The 15580-nt window shown below is 40.3% G+C and overlaps 1 protein-coding gene across 7 annotated transcripts in view; it reads right to left on the bottom strand.

Annotated features, from left to right (window-relative positions):
* Nucleotides 1-8062: 8062 nt before the first annotated feature.
* LOC113876094 (zinc finger protein 665-like) overlaps nt 8063-15580 on the bottom strand; it is a 33247-nt gene continuing 25729 nt past the window's right edge. For 5 of the 7 annotated variants that reach the window (XM_027514925.1, XM_027514926.1, XM_027514927.1 and 2 more), the window contains one exon: nt 8063-12031. In XM_027514925.1, the coding sequence (XP_027370726.1) occupies nt 9699-12031 (2333 nt within the window). In that variant the 3' untranslated portion in view covers nt 8063-9698. Of the gene's footprint in view, nt 12032-12748; nt 12784-15580 lie in introns of those variants that run through there. The other 2 variants (XM_027514930.1, XM_027514931.1) reach the window with 2 other exon arrangements.

The raw sequence follows: 15580 nt of genomic DNA, 5'->3' as shown, positions 1-15580 counted from the left end.
TTGGAACCAGTCTGTTGTTCCTGTCCAGATCTCACTGTTGCTTCTTGATCTGCATACAGGTTTCTCAAGAGGCAGGCCAGGTGGTCTGGTATTCCCATCCGTTTTAGAATTTTCCACAGTTTATTGTGATCCACACAGTCAAAGGCTTTGGGATAGTCAATAAGCAGAAATAGATGTTTTTCTATTTCTGCCTTCACAGGCTAAACACTTTTATCACTTACTGGATCTGACAATGCCACACACCAGTGTACCACTAACTGAGAATTCAGCTTGTTTTTTGTGGCCTTTAACAAGCCCGACTGAGAGGAGCTACTCTATGTCGAAGGTTGGGGTGCCAGCTGAGAGGAGCTACCCCATGTCCAAGGTCAGGGGTGGCGGCTGAGAGGAGCTACCCCATGTCCAAGGTCCGGGGTGGCAGGCGAGAGGAGCTACCTCACATCCAAGATCAGGGGCGGCAGCTGAGAAGAGCTATCCCACGTCCAAGGTCAGGGGTGGCAGCTGAGAGGAGCTACCCCATGTCCAAGGTCAGGGGCAGTGGCTGAGAGGAGCTACCCCACGTCCAAAGTAAGGAGCAGTGGCTGTGCCTTGCTGGAGCAGCTGTGAAGAGATACCCCACGTCCAAGGTAAGAGAAACCCAAGTAAGACAGTAGGCACTAAGAGAGGGCATCAGAGGGCAGATAGACTGAAACCACAATCACAGACAACTAGCCAATGTTATCACATGGACCACAGCCTTGTTTAACTCAATGAAACTAAGCCATGCTCTGTGGGGCCACCCAAGACGGATGGGTCATGGTGGAGAGGTCTGACAGAATGTGGTCCACTGGAGAAGGGAATGGCAAACCACTTCAGTATTCTTGCCTTGTGAACCCCATGAATCGTATGAAAAGGCAAAAAGATAGGACACTAAGAGATGAACTCCCCAGGTTGGTAGGTGCCCAATATGCTACTGGAGATCAGTGGAGAAATAACTCCAGAAAGAACGAAGGGATGGAGCCAAAGAAAAAACAACACCCAGTTGTCGATGGGACTGGTGATAGAAGCAAGGTTCAATGCTGTAAAGAGTAATATTGCATAGGAAGCTGGAATGTTAGGTTCATGAATCAAGGCAAATTGGAAGTGGTCAAACAAGAGATGGCAAGAGTGAACGTCGACATTCAAGGAATCAGCAAACTAAGATGGATTGTAATGGGTTAATTTAACTCAGATGACCATTATATCTACTACTGTGGGCAGGAATCCCTTAGAAGAAATGGAATAGCCATCATAGTCAACAAGAGTCCAAAATGCAGTACTTGGATGCTATCTCAAAAACGACAGAATGATCTCTGTTCGTTTCCAAGGCAAACCATTTAATATCATGGTAATCCAAGTCTATGCCCCAAGAGAAATGCTGAAGAAGCTGGAGTTGAACAGGTCTATGAAGACCTACAAGACCTTCTAGAACTAACACCCAAAAAAGATGTCCTTTTCATTTTAGGGGACTGGAATGCAAAAGTAGGAAGTCAAGAAACACCTGGAGTAAGAGGCAAATTTGGCCTTGGAGTACAGAATGAAGCAGGGCAAAGGCTAATAGAGTTCTGCCAAGAGTTTCTCTTTTAGTCCTCCATTAAAATGATATGATTTCTAATAGAAAATAAATTATTGTTACTCTATAGTGTTTCATCTCTTACTCATGTTTATCTTCTAAACCTCAGAAACCACAATCTTGTCCAATTATGTCAGTTCAGTTCAGTAGGTCAGTCGAGTCCGACTCTTTGCGACTCCATGAATTGCAGCACGCCAGGCCTCCCTGTCCATCACCAACTCCCGGAGTTCACTCAAACTCACGTCCATCGAGTCGGTGATGCCATCCATCCATCTCATCCTTTGTCGTCCCCTTCTCCTCCTGCCCCTAGTCCCTCCCAGCACCAGAGTCTTTTCAAATGAGATAACTCTTTGCATGAGGTGGCCAAAGTATTGGAGTTTCAGCTTCAGCATCAGTCCTTCCAATGAACACCCAGGACTGATCTCCTTTAGGATGGACTGGTTGGATCTCCTTGCAGTCCAAGGGACTCTCAAGAGTCTTCTCCAACACAATTCAAAAGCATTCTATTTCCAGTTTACAATATTGTAAAGTTTAAAAATTAAATAAAATTAAAAAAAAAAAAAAAACCAAAACCAAAAGCATTAATTCTTTGGCGCTCAGCTTTCTTTATAACCCAACTCTCATATTCATACACAACTACTGGAAAAACCATAGCGCCTTAGCATACACACATGGTGCGTATAAAAGTTACATTTTCACTATTCTACAGACTAAACTGTGAAACAGAATTATGTCTTAAAAAAACAGTCTAAATACATGATTGAGATGTTTATTCCTATCCTTTTCTTCTGGGAGGCGGCCCAAAGGACACAGATATTTATTGGATTGGCCAGTTTTGTTCAGGTTTTTCTGTTAAGTTCTTCCAAAAGATGTTTGTAAATACACTGAGGTCATCCTAACTGACCAGCAGCATTTGATTTTTGTGGGCACAGAGCTGGGAGATGGCCCTACTCTCTCAGAATTACTATATGCACAGAGTCCACCTGCACTTGGTCTGCTGCCTGAGGTGCCACCGCAGGGAGCCTCCCCTCAGCTGTTCTCCCAGAAATACAACTGGGACAAAGTGACTTGTCCCACGCTTTGTGCCTGCCTGCACCTCGGCCCTGTCAACTGCAACAAGAATTATTGTAGCCATGCCAACAACCTGGGCCTCAGTTTAGCAACACGGTGACAAGTTCTTTGAGGCGAGACAACGTGGATTCAAGCTCCCATTCAGTCATTTCCTGGGATGGGGTGATTTTTGTTCCATTCAAGTTCCTTCATCTGGGGAATGAGAAAGAACATGAGTACATATTTTGGAGTTCAAATTCAAAAAGATAGCATGCGTAAAGCATTAAAAAAAGGACTCACACACTGTGATATAAAAGTGAATTTGAGTCCAATTTAACATCAGTTATTAAGGAAAGTATTTTCGGTTGGGAACAAAGAACACATCTCAGTTTCTCTGCAAGATCTTCGGGCTCTGAATGTGAACACAACACTGAGAAACGGCAGGATGACTTGCAGGCATTTGGCACTGGAGACTAGTTTCCTATCACAAAATACAGTTGGAATCCACAGTCATTCCCTTCACTGTGTGCTTGTGCAACTCTACTCACTTGACTTTCAAGCACCTGATCACCGCCAACTCCCAAATTAAACATTTCATTTCACCATTTTGCCATTTCAGTTTTTTCATGGAAGTGAACCCCACCCCTAAAGAAACACAGCTTCTTCATGTTTATGCTGCACCTACTTTGTACACATCATGGCATTTATGAGTATATTCAGGTCACAAAAGTTTGAAAACAACCCACTGATTCATATATACCTTGGTGTAAAGACGACAGACAGCTTCTGGGAGCACCTGTTATTTACCAGGTGGGATGCTGACCAACCCATGAATCAATCAATAAGGCCATAGAGATCGTTAACATTTACTTCTGAAGACCAGCGGGCCCTGACTGCAGGAGCTCCACAGGAACGGGGAAAACAGAGACTTCACTCTTAACAGGTGCAGACGAAGCCTCACGCACCCTGAGACGAAGCTGAGATGAAGGGCAAAACACAATGGTTTGCTAGGATCCTGGATGGTGAGACCTGCCTGCTGGTCTTGAAGGATCTCTGGAGGGTGGGGGGTGGGCTGTGGCTCACTGTGGGGACACAGATCCTGAGGGCAGAACTATCAGAGAGCACTCATCTGTGTGAGGTCTCCATCTTGGCCTGACACTGGATCCACTTAGAACCTGTAGGCTACAGCAATGAGGCCGCTAAGGCCAAAGGATGAAAGGGCCAGGATGCAGCCCTAACCATCAGCAGACAGGCTGTCCAAAGGCTTCCTGTACACATGCCTTTCGATGTAACTCTAACCACAAAGGGTCAAGACCCAGTTCTAACCATAATTGTGAAGGCACAAGCCTCCAGACCAGCCTCACCCAGCAGGGTTGTTGGTAAGCTGCTCAGCCGTGTCCGACTCTTTGCGACCCCTTGGACTGCAGCAAGGAAGGCTTCCCTGTCTTTCACCATCTCCTAGAGTTTGCTCAAACTCATATCCATTGAGTTGGTGATGTCATCCAACCCTCTAGTCCTCTGTCGCCCCCTTTTCCTCCTGTCCTCAATCTTTCCCAGCATCAGGGTCTTTTCCAACGAGTTGGCTCTTCACATCAGGGGGCAGACACCAAAAGCAAGAAAAGTAGAGTCCCACAGCTTGCAAACCGAGTCCACAAATACCTGTGGGACACCACCCTGTGATCAGATGTCCTCTGGCCCTTGGATCAGGATAAGGGTGCCTGGGATATCTCCTGCAGAGGGCCACTTCTCCAAGGTCAAGAAACGTACCTACGCTACCAGATAGATAAAAATACAAATAGTAATTTACACAAAACAAGGTGACAGAGGAATATGATTCAGAGGGAGGAAAAAGATGAAACCCCAGAAGAACTAAGTTACAGGGAGATAGACAATCTACCTGAAAGACTTCAGAGTAATTGTAGTAAACATGATCAAAGAACTTGGGAGAAGATGCACGACCTGAGAACTGAGAAGTATTTAACGAAGACTTAGAAAATATAACAACCAACCAAACAGAACGGAGGAATATAGTAAGTGAAATTTAAAAAAAAAAAACAAAGAAGAAACTAAAATGAATCAGAACAGGCTAAATGAGGCAGAAAACACATCAGTGAGCCAGAAGAAAGAGTACTGAAAATCACCACTACTGAACAGAATAAAAAAGACCAAAAGGAGGAGATTTTAAGAGACCTCTGGGACAATAAGCCACTAATATTTGTCCTGTAGGAGTCCCAGAAGAAGACAGGAAAAGACCTTCGGAGGAGAAAACAGCTGAAACCACACTAATCTGGGAAAGGAAACAGTCACCCAAGTCTAAGAAACACCAAGAGCCCATATCTAAATAAAAACTTCATCGTAAGGAGAAGCCAAAAATCTGTAACAGATACGTAATCAAAATACACATGAAAATACCCTCAACATTCTGAGACTGTCCACTGTGTCACGATCCTTGGAGCACCCACTTACCAGGTTGAATTCTGCCCAATGCATGAATCATTCAATAAAGCTAATGAGGGACTTCTCCAATGGTTCAGTGGTTAAGAATCCGCCTGTCAATGCAGAGCATCAGGTTCCATCCTGGGTCTGAGAAGATCCCACATGCCACAGGACAATTAACAGTGTGTGCTGCATCTACTGAGTCCATGCTTTAGAGCCTGTGAGATGCAATTACTGAGCCCTCGCATCTAGAGGCTGTGCTCCCCAACAAGAAAAGCCAATACACACAGCAACTAGACAAACCTTGCATGCAGCAACGAAGACCCAGCACAGCCAAAAATAAAAATAAAGCAGATAAGACCTTTAAGTTTATTTGATGCAATTTTTGTACAGTAATGGAAGTCGGTCTAAAATGCACTGCTGTGCTATTTGGATTACAGTCATATGAATGTTCTGGCATAGAGTGTAGAGAGAGTAACTTTAGTTACAAATTATGACTATGTAACCCCCAAATTTTATGTTGTTTGATTCCATGGTGACAAGAAATTGTTCTAGATTATTTAAACCTGAGAGCCGAATGGTGCCTTCTTAGCTGCTGTTATAAGTACTGAAGTGAGAGAAAACTGTGTTGATGGAATAAACACCATTCATCCAGGGTTGTGACATAAGGGTTTCTATTTTATTCATGGAAACAGGAAACCTTGATACATTCAGAATGTAGTTCTTTGAATACAATAGTAGCAAATGGTAATGATAGCTGTTAAATGTGATTCATTCACATACACATAATATCCTGGTTCAGATCAAACTGATGCTCAAAATAATTGCTCTGTGTCAGGGGACGTTCAACTTTAAGGGATCCAATATGTTGCATTTTCTTCTGTAGTGTGCTGTTTCTCAAGGAGTCTGTATTCCTTACCAGTTCCTGGAAAATACGAACGAGCAGAGCTGCACACAGTTCTCAGGACTGAGATCATGAGAAAGGGCACCTGCTTGGATTCCTTTCAGTGACTCCCTTCAGTGACCTTTTACTTAAAGGTAATTAATCAGTTATGCCCCTCTTCCTCAGTATATGGAATGCTTTCTGGCCCTTTGAAGATTGTTATTTGCTTGGCTTTGTTTTTGCTCAATTTTTTTACTGCCTAAAGCTGCCTTGTATGAAGATACATAAACATGCGTTTCTGCAAATAAAGCACCCTTGTTTCGAGATGTGGGTCCCCTGCTTCCTTCTTCTTGTCCACTCCAGTCCCTGGGTCCCAGTCTACAAAGACTGTGACAAGTGGCGCCCGAATAGGGACCTGGTGAACGACCCTGGCAAGCGGCTGGAGTCGACTGTTAGGACCTACGGAGGTCGGTAAGTGCGTGGTTATATGACAAACGGCTGGAAAGCCCCACCACTTTTCTACTTTACTTCATCATTTATTTAAGGTTCAAGGACTTTGGTTTTGCATCAGTGGATAGAGGCTTGTCTCCAAACAGTGGTTAAATATAATCCCTGGTTCCCTGATGAAGGCAGTTTCCATTTAGAAATTTTGAGCCAGGTTAAAGAACATGTTGAACAAGCCACAAGATGGGGAGAAAATATTTGAATAAATTTCTGGCTCTTGTGGGCCTACATTTAAGCTGTGATCTTGCTATTTCAAGGCCATTCTAGCCGCCCTGATATTCGTCAACAAGCAGAATGCTCATTATACGAATATAAATTAGATGATAAGAATTTACAGAAGGCCCAATTACAGCAACATAAAATGTTTCAAAACTTCCCCACCATCCCTGCTCCATCTGTCCCAAGTGCTCCTCCCCCTTCTCTTGTAATGGGCACAAAACCAAAGGTCCCCTCAATTAGAGGACAAAATTAATCTCATGATGATTATTCTGATGCTCTCTTTGACACTAAAGCCAACAATACTTTTTTTGCTGACAAGAAGCCCCTAACACACACTCATATTTATGAAAACAGACGATCCACTCATTGTTCTTCACGACGAAGCCTTTCTGATTTACTGGCTTTGAAATCGGACTCTCTGAGGCCAATGATCTTCTTGCCTTTCTTCTGTTGGGAAATGTTTACGCTGAAGGGCAACTAATACTGCAATATGAACGCACTGATTTTTCTCACATGCAACAGATGAAAAAAGCTGTAACTGTGTACAGCCCTCATTCACCTTTTAGTAAAGAACTTCTAAATGCATGCTTGAAAGTGAAGTCGCTCAGGCAAGTCCGACTCTTTGCCACCCCATGGACTGTAGCCTACCAGGCTCCTCTGTCCATGGCACATTCCAGGCAATAGTACTGGAGTGGATTGCTATTTCCTTCTCCAGGGGATCTTTCCGACCCAGGGATCAAACCCAGGTCTCCCGCATTGTAGACAGACACTTTTATATTTTCAATAAAATCATTACTCAGCCATTAAAAATGAAATTCCATCAGTTGCAACAAAATGGATAGTACTGTAAGTAAGTCACTGAAGGGAGTCACTGAAGGGAATCCAAGCAGGTGCCCTTTCCCATGTTCTAAGTTCTGAGAACTGTGTGCAGCTCTGCTCGTTCCTGTTTTCAAGGAACTGATAAGGAACAGAGTCTCTGAGAAATGGCACACAAAGGAAGAAAATGCAATATATTGGATCCCTTAAAGTTGAATGTCCTCTGACAATTCCCCCTTTTTTATTTTTTCATAATTGGGGGTGACTGTAGATACTTTTTGTGAAAAAGGCCGGGACCAATTGAGTTTGTTTAGTTTGTACAGTTTTAGTTGAAAGGCACTGGTATACTACAAATGTAATCACCAGGATAATTATCAGTGTTACAGCTCTAGATACATTACTATGTGTAATGCTTTGAAACCATCCTGGAGGTTCTAGCCCAGATAATTGATCAGCTAGATGGTCAGCTAAGGTTTCCAAATTGTTGGAAGAGAGTAGACTCTTAGAGAAGGTTTCAAAGATTTCCTTTTCTAATAATTGTACATTTAAGGAAGCATTATCACGTATGTTTTACAAGTGAAATTTTATTTGTTCCCAATACTAGGCACTATAGTTGAACCGAACAGGGGTAATACAAAATTGAGTAGAATTCCAGTCACATTTTAGTATAACTTGTTTTTGTAAACCTATTAATTGATCTCTGACCCATTGGATGGCTGTTTTTATTTCCTGTATTTCATCTTGAACTTCCTCATTTACCTGAGCCTGAGTGGTCCACACAGTATGAGCATCTTTGGTCCAGTTTTGAATAAAGTTGTGTGTTTGAATTGAGGTTTGTAAAGCAATGCCTGCAACAGCGGCAGTAGTGCAAATGGCTATTAATCCCAAAATGCCAAGAATTAACTATCCATTGAATCATTTAGATCATCAAGGTAATTGAGTACGTAGCTGGGAGGCAAGTCCTGCCATGGGACCCTCTTCCCAGTGTTGTTAAAGATTTACTGGCAACCATAGATTATGGCAAGACTGAAGAATCAAAAGGGATTCATTTTTCAAAGAAACTAAGGAATTAAGACAAGTATACAATTTAAAGTCTTATTAAACTGCAAGTTCCCTATAGCTATAAAAAAAGGAAGGGGACCACAAGCTTGTATGAAATATGAATAATTATAACAAAAGGAATAGTTATGTTTTATAACTATTATAATGTTTTCTATTATAATATGTTTTATATTATTATATGTTTTATGTTTTATAATAGGCTGGACTATGTACGGAAGGGCTTCCCAATCATACTGACCATGATGAGTCATGTCCTAGTTTTACATTATTTTCCGCCCTCCCTGTTGCTAATTCACACACACTGTTGAATCTCGTAATTCAGGCTGTATGTGTTTCCAGGAAACACGGTGTGAATGAATCATATTTAATAAAGTTGGCCCCTTCATTTCACTGATTCCTTCCCAGAGACCATCATGAAATGCATGTAGCAAATGCGTTTGATCAATGTATTACCAAAGCCAAGCTCTTAGAGCTCACCACACAACAGGCCAATAAACTGAGAACTACTTGTTGGGCAAGGAATAGTGACTTTATTCAGAAAGCCAGGAGACCAAAAAGATGGTGGACTACTGTCCCAAAGAATAATCTCTGAGGAGTTAGAATTCAGGTTTATTTTACACGAAAAGATCTCTATAGTTTCTTTTCAAATATGGACTTACTGCAGTTGCTCAGTACCTGAACTAAAGTAATCAGAGAATACATATAGTGAGAAAGGTAAAGGATTTGCCACAACCACTGAGTCTGGGAAGTATGGCTCCACTATGTTCCTATCTTGTGACTTTTGGGTAAGATCCTTGCCACACACATTACATTGCTGTGTGTTTTCTCCAGGATAAATACTCTGATACTACTGGAGAGATGTTGAGCTGTGAGGATAGGGTTTGTTTGTTTGTTTGTTTTTTGTTTTTACACTTGTGAAATTGGTGAGGAATCTTTCTAGAATGAATTCATGTTCTAGAGACCTAATAAATACATATATATCTGGCTTCTATCCAGTATGAATTTTCTCATGAAGCCTAAGAGGTTGTCACATTCATATTTGTATGGTTTTTCAGTAGTATGAATTCTCTGACCAATAGTAGGGTGTGAATTTTGAACTTTGAAGATTTCTACCATATACCACGTTCACATACGTTTCTCTCATGTATGGATTTTCTGATGTTTAGTCAGTGCTGAGACCTGAGTAAAGGATTTTCCACACTCAAAACATTTGAAAGGTTTCTCTATATGTATTCTGCGATGACTTGTAAGGTGTGAATTCCGACTGAAGAACTTGCCACACTCATCACATCTGAAAGGTCTCTCTCCAGTATGAATTCTCCAGTGAAGTCGAAGATGTGGTTTCTGACTGAAGACTTTTCCACACTCAACACATTTGTAAGGTTTCTCTCCAGTATGAACTGTCTGATGCCTTAAAAGGATTGCCTTTACACAAAAGGCCTTGCCACATTCATCACATTTGTAAGGTTTCTCTCCAGTATGAATTGTCTGATGCCTTAAAAGGATTAACTTTGCACGAAAGGCCTTGCCACACTCATCACATTTGTAAGGTTTCTCTCCACTATGAACTGTCTGATGCCTTAAAAGGACTGCCTTTACACAAAAGGCCTTGCCACACTCATCACATTTGTAAGGTTTCTCTCCAGTATGAACTGTCTGATGACTTAAAAGCATTGACTTTACACGGAAGGCCTTGCCACACTCATCACATTTGTAAGGTTTCTCTCCAGTATGAACTGTCTGATGCCTGAAAAGTATTGCCTTTACACGAAAGGCCTTGCCACACTCATTACATTTGTAAGGTTTCTCTCCAGTATGAACTGTCTGATGACTTAAAAGCATTGACTTTACACGAAAGGCCTTGCCACACTCATCACATTTGTAAGGTTTCTCTCCAGTATGAACTGTCTGATGCCTTAAAAGGGTTGACTTTACACGAAAGGCCTTGCCACACTCATCACATTTGTAAGGTTTCTCTCCAGTATGAACTGTCTGATGCCTTAAAAGGATTGACTTTACACGAAAGGCTTTGCCACACTCATCACATTTGTAAGGTTTCTCTGCAGTATGTAATCTCTTATGACTTATGAACTGTGAAGGTTGACCAAAGTGCTTGCCACACTCATTACATTTGTAAGGTTTCGCTCCAGAATGAACGCTCTGATGACCAGCAAGCTGTTCACTTCGGTTGAAGACTTTGTCACATATATCACATTTAAATAATTTTTGTCCTGTATGAATTTTCTGATGTCTCCTGAGATTTGAGCTGTGAGTAAAGGCCTTGCCACACTCTTCACATTTGTAAGGTTTCTCTCCAGTATGAACTGTCTGATGAATTAAAAGGATTGACTTTACACGAAAGGCCTTGTCACACTCATCACATTTGTAAGGTTTCGCTCCAGAATGAACACTCTGATGACCAGCAAGGTGTTCACTTCGGCTGAAGACTTTGTCACATATATCACATTTAAATAATTTCTGTCCTGTATGAATTTTCTGATGTCTCCTGAGATTTGAGCTGTGAGTAAAGGCCTTGCCACACTCATCACATTTGTAAGGTTTCTCTCCAGTATGAACTGTCTGATGCCTCAAAAGGATTGACTTTACACGAAAGGCCTTGCCACACTCATCACATTTGTAAGGTTTCTCTCCAGAATGAACGCTCTGATGACCAGCAAGCTGTTCACTTCGGCTGAAGACTTTGTCACATATATCACATTTAAATAATTTCTGTCCTGTATGAATTTTCTGATGTCTCCTGAGGTTTGAGCTGTGAGTAAAGGTCTTGCCACACTCATCACATTTGTAAGGTTTCTCTCCAGTATGAACTGTCTGATGACTTAAAAGGATTGACTTTACACGAAAGGCCTTGCCACACTCATCACATTTGTAAGGTTTCTCTCCAGTATGAACTGTCTGATGACCTAAAAGGATTGACTTTACACGAAAGGCCTTGCCACACTCATCACATTTGTAAGGTTTTTCCCTGTGTGCTTTGAGGTCTTGCGTTACTACTGAAGGATTCATAAAGTCATTCCCATATACATTAGAAACACTGGTTTGGGCACATGGAGGAATTCTTTGAAGTGGTGAAAATGAGAAACTGTTGTTGACAGACCTCTCAACTTTATTATATTCAGAAATTATCCCACCAGTTTGAAATATCTGCAGTTTATCCTGAGACTTAAATCCAAGCCTCCTTCCAAAGGACTTGATTCCTGCATCCTTTCCATCATGTGAATCTATTCCATCAGGCACATTTCCATTAAGGCTTACAGGTGTTCCTTTGTAATTTCTTTTGCCATCTCTCCCCTGACACTCAAAGTCACACGTATTTTCCTGACTTCCCCAAAGATGAAAATGTTTGATTTCACAGCTTTCAGGTCTTCCCAGCATCAATGTTTGGAATATTTCTCGTTTATCACTGTTCGCTTTGGGTTGTAAATGCTTGATCACATGTGTAGGAGAGATATCTACAAGATAAAAAGAACCACAGGTATCATGTTCACAGTAATTCAAAAATAAATCTTTCATGTTGAATATATATTACACCAAAAGTAATACTTACAACAAGTTGTGAAACACCACAATGATGACCTTAAGTTTTTAGAAACACTAAAGGAATAGAATTCTTAACTTAAGAAAGCATGATAACATAAATTCACCGTTAAGGTAGCCTAGTTTTAAAAACCATATGTGAAACACACTCACGTTGGACAATCTTAGGCCAACTCTCGAAACACAGTATTTTTCTACCAGGACCCCTAGGAACGTATCAAACAACACTTGTCTCAAAATGAAAAGAAAAATATTACACTATCATTGTATTTTGCATACTTACTGTACATAAATAAATTCTAAACACTATATTATATATTGTAACAGCAAAGAATCCAAAACCAAGCTTACCTAATTAATAATTAACTATTCATAATTGGTTGTTTACAATTGAAAACAAGTGAGAAAATGAAGAATATGACTAAAACAATTCTTTGGAAATAGCAGTTTTCTAAATCTGCTATAGAACTACGTACCCAAAAAGAAAAGGCATTTTACAATGTTAACAAGTAGTATGTGTCAGCTGTATTGCAGAATACACGCTAAAAGACCATTATCTGTACATGACATATACATTAAGACATAAAATATTCACCAGTTTCCTAACAGTCAATAACCAAAGCAATCCCTACCTATGTTGTTGTTCAGTCGCTCAGTCGAATTTGATTCTTTGCGACCCCATGGACTGTAGCCCACCGGACTTCTCCATCCATGGGATTTCCCAGGCAAGAATAATGGAGTGGGTTGCCATTTCCTTCTCCATGGGATCTTCCTAACTCTGGGATCAAACCTGAATCTTCTGCATTAGCAGGTGAATTCTTCACCACTGAGCCACCAAGGAAGGCTTTTCTCTAGCCATGCACTATTCTTAATTACCTGGTTTAATGGCACCAAAATATAATAAACAAAAAGTGAGTGCTTTGTGTATTTATTGACTAGGGTCAGACACAATATTGCTGAAAAATTTTGCAAGTGAAAAGCATACAAGATATAATGTAGTTGAGGACTGACAGAAAACAAAATTCTGTAAAGCAATAATCCTTCAATTAAAAAATTAATAAAATTTTAAAGAGATGTAATGTAGATAAAGTCATATCATAAAGAACATGACAGAATATAGATATTACCTTTTTTAAACAAAAGTAAATTTTGAGTATTTACTATAAAACATGCACTACTGTAAGCCAACTGACAGCACTAATTTGCTTTAAAAGGCTTGAGGTACATTAACATGTTTTTCTCTAATCAGAGCAGGAGATGCACCAAATGGCACACAAAGTGGTAAGAGCAGCAGGATATGAATCTGAACCTACAGACTGAGAAAACTTATTTGTAAACATGACCACCCACTGAATGAATAGATTAGAAAATATTAAAAAAGACTACAAGGAACTTAGAAAGAAAATATCAAGGAAGATACAAGACAGAAGTAGTCTGTTTAACTATTATTCAACCATCCCATCTCGAAATGCGTTGTGAGTCATCATCACTTAGGTCATGTCCTGAGAAACTTGTTCAATAAATGGCCAGAGATCTTTACAGTGAGAGTATGTAAAAGGTGGAGGGATGTGGTAGGTGAGAACAGTGTTTCCATCCATATCAAGGTACTATGTGAGGAATGGTCAGGACTAAGAAAGGGCCTGTGTGGAGCATAGGGTACATAGGTTTATGTCAGATATCAGCTTGTGACTGCATGTCTTTGTGAAGGTAACTGAGAGCGCAAATGACCTTAAAAGAAAAGAACTGGTTCAGCAAGTTTATGGGCATTATACTATGGGTATGGGACAGAAACAAGAGAGATTTTAAAAAGTGACTGTGATACATGGAGAAAGTAGGATAATATCTGTTATACTATTTACAATGTAATGTATCCAACCATGAATTTTGTAAGTTACAATGGAATGCTAATATTCAAGAAAAACATACACAATATTCCAGGATATTGTGTAAGAATCTTATCTGCAGAAATCAGAAGGAAAATCCAGGAAAAGGCTATCTAAACCTCGGTTCCTCTGCCAAATATGATTAACCTCTCTTTTGGACATTTATTTCATTTCTTCTTCCACACATGTTCATCTCAAGATCGAGGAGTATCAAAGAAAAGGAGGGACTGAAACTGACTCTGGAGGACCTTCCCAGTTACAAAAGCCTTCCGGAGGCATCCAGCTTCTTTTTGTAGAAAAAGGCTTCATTCTCCTAGACCTTCCCTGAGTTCAAAAGAGCAGATTCAAACAGTTACTAATACATAAAAGGATCATACCATGTTCAAGTGGGATTTATTGCAGGGATGCAAGATTTCACAATAGCCATAAGTTAATCAGTGTGATATACCACATTAACAGTTGAAGACTAAAAACCATATGATCATCAATAGATGCAGAAAAGGTTCTGATAAAATTCAAATGCCATTTATGATAAAAAACTCTTCAGAAAGTCAGCACAGATGGACCCTACGTCAGCATAATTAAGACTGTATATGTCAAACACACAGCTAACATCATACTCAACAAGGAAAAACTGAAAGCATTCCCTTTACCAACATGAATAAGACAAGAATGTTCACTATTGCCACTTTTAATGGACATATTTCTGGAAGTCCTAACCACAATAATCAGAAAAGAAAAAGAAATACAAAGGAATTCAAGTTAAAAAAAATAAGAAAGAAGTAAAACTGTCACTATGATGCTACACACAGAAAATCCCCAAGATGCCACAGATGACTACTAGAACTCATCAATGAACAGAGAAAACTTGCTGGATACAAAATATATAGAAAACTGCTGCACTTCTATACACTAACAATGATATATCAGAAAGTGAAATTAATGAAACAATCCCTTTTACCATCTCAGAGAAAAGAATAAAACTCTAAGGAATAAACCTACCTAAAAAGTCATAAGAACTGTACTCATAAAACTATAAGATGCTGATGACTGATACCAAAGATGACACAAACAGATGGAAACATATACCATGTTCTTAGATCAAAAGAAGTAACACTGTCAAAATGACCATACTATCCAAGGTAATCGACATATTCAATGCAACCCTTATGAAATTAACAATGACATATTTCATAAAACAAAGAAAACCTTAATTTGTACCAAAATACAAAAGACTCTGATATCTAAAACGATCTTGAGAAGGAAGAACAGAGCTGGAGGAATCATGTTCCCTGAGTTCAGACTATATGACAAACTGACAGTCATCAACGTGAAAGTGAAGTCACTCAGTTGTGTCTGACTCTTTGCGACCCCATGGACTGTAGCCTACCAGGTTGTTCTGTCCATGGGATTTTCCAGGCAAGAATACTGAAGTGGGTTGCCATTTCCTTCTCCAGGAGATCTTCCTGACCCAGGGATTGAACCTGGGTCTCCTGCATTGTAGGCAGATGCTTTACCCTCTGAGCCAGCAGGGAAGTGGTATAATAATGGCACAAAACAGAAACACAGATCGGTAGAACA

Source organism: Bos indicus x Bos taurus, chromosome 18, assembly GCF_003369695.1.
Source record: "Bos indicus x Bos taurus breed Angus x Brahman F1 hybrid chromosome 18, Bos_hybrid_MaternalHap_v2.0, whole genome shotgun sequence".
Lineage (NCBI taxonomy): Eukaryota > Metazoa > Chordata > Mammalia > Artiodactyla > Bovidae > Bos > Bos indicus x Bos taurus.
Note: the sequence above shows the minus strand (reverse complement) of the source record. Positions and strands in the feature narration are given on the sequence as shown.